This window comes from Triticum aestivum, chromosome 6A (genome assembly GCF_018294505.1).
Source record: "Triticum aestivum cultivar Chinese Spring chromosome 6A, IWGSC CS RefSeq v2.1, whole genome shotgun sequence".
Lineage (NCBI taxonomy): Eukaryota > Viridiplantae > Streptophyta > Magnoliopsida > Poales > Poaceae > Triticum > Triticum aestivum.
The window spans coordinates 35,767,504-35,773,822 of NC_057809.1; the positions used below are offsets into that span (position 1 = coordinate 35,767,504).

The following is a 6,319-nucleotide window of genomic DNA, read 5'->3' on the forward strand; positions in this document are numbered from 1 at the left end:
TGGACGGGGGTTTGGCTCCTCTGCAGCTACTTGGGCACCCTAACCCTCCCCATGTTGCACCACCCGACGCCCTAAACCTCGACGGAAGCACATCGCTGACGTGCACAACTCCTCAACGAGAAGCTTAAAGACCAAGAGGCCAAACATCGGTAGCCGCTTCACCACACAGAGAAGAAGCGGACAAAAAGACTGTCGCATCCAGAAGCTGGAAGAGAGCCATCATACAATTCTTGCATATTTGAATAGCCATGCAACATGGAAAAATACTTAAATATTTCGAAAATAATTTGCCGATCATGGCATTCATTGTTTTATTGTATGGATATTTGGATAATAAACAGATTAGGACAATTTGCTAGCTCCAAGTTAGTGACTTGAACAACAAAAGTCAGAAATGTCTTCGGTGCCACACCTTCCTTTCGAGGCATGCATCCAATGGTATGACATTATCAAAGATTCTTCTAAATTCATTTTTTTAATTTTTATCTCTCAAATGTTGACCTGACCGATGCTTCGTTTTCACCGTGGCTTCCTCGAGGTCGTCAACATCTTACGACAAATGTTTTCTCCATCGGTACTTTTCATATTACAATCACTTACTTCTGGTACTTGACATATTACTAAAAGATCCATATACAATTGTGTAAAACTTGTTTTCATGGTACCTATGTGGGTTAATGTCACTCATATTTTGTCAACACACCTGGGAACTCACTCTCTCACTTCTCACTACCTGGCTCCTCCTCGTCCCGAGCGCATGCTCACGTCTCGATGTCGTGCAATTGGTTATATATTACTCCCTCCGTGCTCTAATATAAGACCTTTTAGTCATTTCAAAATGTTGACTACATACATACTAAATTGAGTGAACATACATACATATTAAAATGTGTGTAGATACATACGAATCAAGAAAAGGCCAAAAGGTCTTACATTAGGGAACAAAGGAAGTAGTTTGCCTTTTGCCCTACCACCATCGTCATCATGACCCTCATTGTCAGCTAGGTGGTGCAAGGGGGACTCCTCCATCGCGACCATGTGCTTGCTCGTCATCAGCGACGACCTAGCCACTGCACATGCCCCCTCCGACTCCGATGATTCACATTAGCTTGTTTTCCACCGAGGCAGAGGATGAACAGTGGGCGAGGCAACACATGTAGAGTGATGTCTCCTCGGTGGTAGCGGGGAGGGGAGTCTAGACGGTGGTAGTTGTGGTCAATGTGTGTATGGTCAGGTTGTGTGTCGAGGAGCGCTTGGCACTAGCTTTGGCGACCATGTCTACCCCATACCCCTCCTCCATGCAACTACTCTCCTCCGCCACCCCGTCTCTCGAGCGGCTTTGACGACACCAGATCTCTAGCAGTTCCCTTCTGACCAAGCCCCCCACGACGGTGTATGGGGAAGCAGTTGAGTTCGGGCGACGATGTGCTCTTGCTGCCGGTGGCATCCTGGCAGCAGTGCCATGGGCGCGACGGCCGGCTGGCAGGTTGGTGAGATCGAGCTCGTCGATCATATAACATAGCCTCGTGGCACGTCCGTGCTCCGCGTCATGACGTGCGGCGCCGGGTCGATGCTCCGACGTCGTTCGGCCCCACCACTTGTGCCCCCTTGGTAGCCTAACGTACCGTGATTGAAACTCCGTGAATCGGAGTCGCCGTTACTATGGTCATCGTCCACTTCTTCCTCCATATTTTGTCTGATCGGATCGGCGGCAATGAATTGGTTGTATTTCCTTTCCGAAACAAAACTAACTATATCACTTTTCCTCTTTAAATGCGTTGTAGTTTTGGTTAGTAGTATGGTGCTATTTTTTCTTGGTGTACAAGATATATAGACATATATGGAAATGATCTGTCCTGTTTTATTTTCTTCATCTTACTGGCTTAGGTTTGTTGCAAAGGAAATCCGTTCCTATGTTTATCCTATCTTTGACACCGTTATGTTCTTACATAAAAATGAGGTTTAAGCATCTCAGTGTGACTCAAAACGGCATGAAAATTGTTGGGCTCAAAACAATAGCGAAATGGATATTCATTCTTCTCGATATTCATAATAATACACAGTTAAGTAAACAAAAAACAAATCCATGGAGGTTATGGGCTCAAAATAAACGGAGGATATCAGGGATGGTGCTCGGCTCAATAATAAAGAGAGCAAAAGAAAATAAAATAAACGGAGGTTATGGGCTCAAAAAGGAAAAGAAAAAGGAAACGGAGGTGCTCAACCGTTCTCGCGCCCATTTTTTGCCAGGCCAGCGATCCAAGGGAACCACATCCGTCCGTCCACGCGAGCCAGCGCGGGACGCATCCTACGGTCCTACCACACGACCCCACCGATCCGGGCCACCACCCCCTCCTCCAATCAGCGCCCGCCTCTTCTCCCTTTATAAACCTCCTTCCCACTTCTCGTTCCAAACCCACCACCTTCCACTACGCACGAAACGCAAACCACCACCAAAAGCCCCAACCACCGCCGCGCACCAGCGATGGCCCCCAAGGCGGCGGAGAAGAAGCCGGCGGAGAAGGATCCCGCGGCGGAGAAGGCGGCCGAGAAGAAGCCCGCGGCGGAGAAGGAGCCAGCGACGGAGAAGGCGGCCGAGAAGAAGCCCGCGGAGAAGGAGCCCGCGACGGAGAAGGCGGCCGAGAAGAAGCCCGCGGAGAAGGAGCCCGCGACGGAGAAGGCGGCCGAGAAGCCCGCGGCAACTGCCGGGAAGAAGCCCGTGGCAGAGAAGCGTCTGCCGGCGGGCGAAACGGCCTCCAAGGCGGGCGGCGGCAAGAAGCGGGGCCGGAAGGAGGGCAAGAGGAGGAAGGAGACCTACAAGGTCCACATCTACAGGGTGCTCAAGGAGGTGCACGGCAAGGAGGTCGGCATCACCTCCAAGGCCATGGCCGCCATGAACTCCTTCGTCAACGACATGTTCGAGAGGCTCGCCGCCGAGGCCGGCAAGCTCGCCCGCTACAACAAGAAGACCACCATCGGCCCCCGGGAGATCCGGACCTCCGTCCGCTTCATCCTCCCCGGCAGTCTCTCCACGATTGCCTTCGAACATGGCGACGCTGCCGTCGACAATTTCAAAAATTACAAGGCATTTTATGTATCTTCGGAGGAAGAGTAGTTGTTGACTTTGGTTATCTGCATGTGGTTTAAGTACTAGTGCTGGATAGAAGTTGCTCAACGGTTGCTTGGCTCTACCATGGCACCAAGGCCGTCACCAAATCCACATCATCTTAGATCGTGTTCGTAGTAGAAATGTGTAGATGGTTCTGTTACTTTAGTGGTTGTTGACTCTGGTTACTGGTGGATGCAAGTTGCTGAATGATTGCTTGTCTCTTTGTTGTAAGAACTGAGTTTGTGATGCTCTTGTAAACTGGAGATTTGGAAAGAAATGATTCATTTCTTCTGTGATGATGCAGTTGCTACTAAACTTTGCCATACGATTTTGTTTTTCAGTAATGTGAGATGAGATTCTAGGTTCTGCATGAGTTGCAGAACCAAGAGACTCCATTGTTCAATCGTCATGTTTAATTGCCTGCTGTCGTCGAGCACCCTGAAATTAATTGCTGCTGTGATCGATGATCATTAACGTGCTTTGTTGGCTCGTTGGTGATAACTGAATTTTGTGCTGCTTTTGGCAAAATGAGATTTCAAAAGCAACAGTACATTTCTGCTACTGATTTTTCACGTGATTCGACAGTTACTAGGTGGCCGTCCTAATCTGAAAAGTGAGTGTGCTTTGTAGTAATGTAAATGTAAATTTTCAGATTCATGATCTGCTCAGAGTAGGTAGGTGCAGAACAGAGTATATTGTTCATTAACTTGACATGGAAGACTAAGAGCAACCTAATTGGTTTCCTTGCTATGTGGTGTTCTTGTTCCGGTACTAGTTAGTGTTACTTATACTGACAGTAGTACATAGCAGTTTGGTGTACTTTTAAAATGTCTATACGTGTGTGACAATTAGACTTGTCCATTTCTTGCCGGAAGTCATTTTTCTGCTGTGATGTAATTGTTACTAACCTCTGCCATATGCTTGTGATCTACCGAATAAGTTGCCGGTGCTTTCTTGGTTTGTTGGTGGTGACCGGTGACTGAATTTGTTTTGTTTTTGACAAGTGAGAATTTGAAAAGCGGTGATACATTCCTGCTACTATGTTTACTGATTTTCTGGTGCGATTTGATAGTTACTAGATTTTTTGGGGGTCAAACTGATGGTTAGTAGATGGTTCTCCAAATCTCTACAAAATGATCGTTGTTGTAGTGATGTAAATGTAAACTTTGCAGCCTGTATTGTCCTAGTCTGCGCCTCTTGATGATATGTATGTATTTCCTCCTGGTCCTGCAGCCCTATGATCCATAGCGCTACTGGTTGTGTCATGTGTGGTGTGTTGACTACCCTTGATCACTTCCATCCTTCTCATCTGCCCTTCCACTCTCTTAGTCAAGGAATTAGATGAGTTCCCTCGCAAAAAAAAAAGGAATTAGATGAGTTCAGCAGGCGAGTTACTATTGATGTGTTCTGCCGGTGTTTAGAGAGTAGCGTGGTTTGTGATTGAAGAACACCATCCACCTTGCCCACCAACAGGTCGATCTGCTTGGTGTGGGAGCCTGAGGCCTCCGCGTTGTCCTTGGCTATGGTCACGGTGGTCGCGGGCTAACATCTGTAATTCCTGGAGGGTCGGGGATCAACTCAACCTTGTGTCGATACACCGAGGTGTTTTGCCGAAATCACTGAAGTGAATTCACACACATCGCAGCGGATTTCCAAGGATCTCCAAATTAGAACACCACGAACGAAGACAATTCGACAGGATCGATAGCTCTGATTACCAAATTTCACGATTGTAACATCTACGAGCAGCACACTGGTCGGCGAGTAAATAGCACCGGCGGTCTAAAAACTTGCACCACGGGTGCACTTAAGTCACACTACTTGCAAACCGGAAAAACCCGTCGCAGAACTTGCGTTGCGGGTGCAATCAAGTCACACACACCAGCTGAACCGCGCCGTTGCCCGATTTTTTCTGTTTCGCTGTCATGCATGGCGCACGTGAGGCCTCTGGACTGCATCGTTTTTTTGCACAAAGACCCCTGGATCCAGGGCAAAAGGCACTTAGCCCCCCTTTCCTCTTGTTCTTTGCTTGTTCGTGTTCTTCGCCGATGGGAGAGGAGACAGGCGGCGTCGCTGGCGCGGCGAGCTGGTCGGCGGCAAGTCAGTCATCGGCGACGACGGTGGATCCGGCGATGGAGTTGCCACTCCTGAGGACCGAAGCGCATGGGAGGCCGATATACGGTAAGTTTTTCCCCAATTTAGTTAGGGTTTTCTCCCTTCGGCAATAGATGATGATCGCTGGAGCATCGTAGTAGTTTTATGACTTGAATGAGCAGTAGTAGTTAGGGTGTGTTGGTATTCATCTACGATTTGTATCACATAATATTTTTGGGGATGGCAGCTAGGGTTAGTAGTGTGTTTTTTGAATGTATATATTGAATGCACTGTCCATTGTTGAATGTAGGTTATGAATCAGTGAATTTCAGTGTGGAGGTGCATCATGGTGGGTTTTTTGTGGGGAAGGGAGTGAATCTGACATATTTGGATGAGAAGATATGTTGGTTTGACAATCTGGACAGAAGAACTTTTTGCAGTGACTGCATCTACTACATGCTAGCACAATTGAATTATCCTGATCATGAGAAAATTATGTATTGGTGCCCACCTGGAAAAACACTTGCAGATATGGTGGAAATCATCCTGGAAGTTCACTGTCAGAAGATGGCCAAAGCCTTTGTTCACTCAAAGGTACTGGTTTTGTTTGTCAGGCATATCAGAAAACCTGAGATGCAGGAGGAAGATGACATTGTGTTCAAAGGTTGCCCTGTTCTACCCAAAGTTATATTTAGTCCACTTAGAAAGGACAAGAAGATGAAAACAGAGAAATGTCAGAGGAGGCAGAAAATTCAGAGCAACAAGAAGATGCAGATATATTAGAAAATTCAAAAGTTTCAGAAGAAGAGTATGAATGTGATTCAGACATAGATCCTACTTGGTATGACAGTGATTATGGAATGGAGGAGGAGGATGAGGAGTATGACAAGAATGTAGATGCTGTTGTGCATGATACTTTGATTGAGAAAGGCAAAAGTATTGGTGCTGAGTACAGGCATATTCCTGGGACAGATGATGTGTATGAAGATGATTTGCAGCTGCCAGAAGAGGATGACTGTGAGAGAAAACATAAAAGTGACTCTGATGATGAGGAGTATAAGAAGAAAAAAAAGAAGGAGAAACCCATTTATAGGTTTAAACCATTTAACCCAGCTG

General features: G+C 46.9%; 1 protein-coding gene across 1 annotated transcript; it reads left to right on the top strand.

Annotated features, from left to right (window-relative positions):
• Window positions 1–2,442: 2,442 nt before the first annotated feature.
• LOC123131852 (histone H2B.2) lies at window positions 2,443–3,340 on the top strand. Its single transcript, XM_044551547.1, has one exon. The coding sequence runs from the start codon at window positions 2,486–2,488 to the stop codon at window positions 3,113–3,115; it is 630 nt and encodes a 209-aa protein (XP_044407482.1). The 5' UTR covers window positions 2,443–2,485; the 3' UTR covers window positions 3,116–3,340.
• Window positions 3,341–6,319: the final 2,979 nt, after the last annotated feature.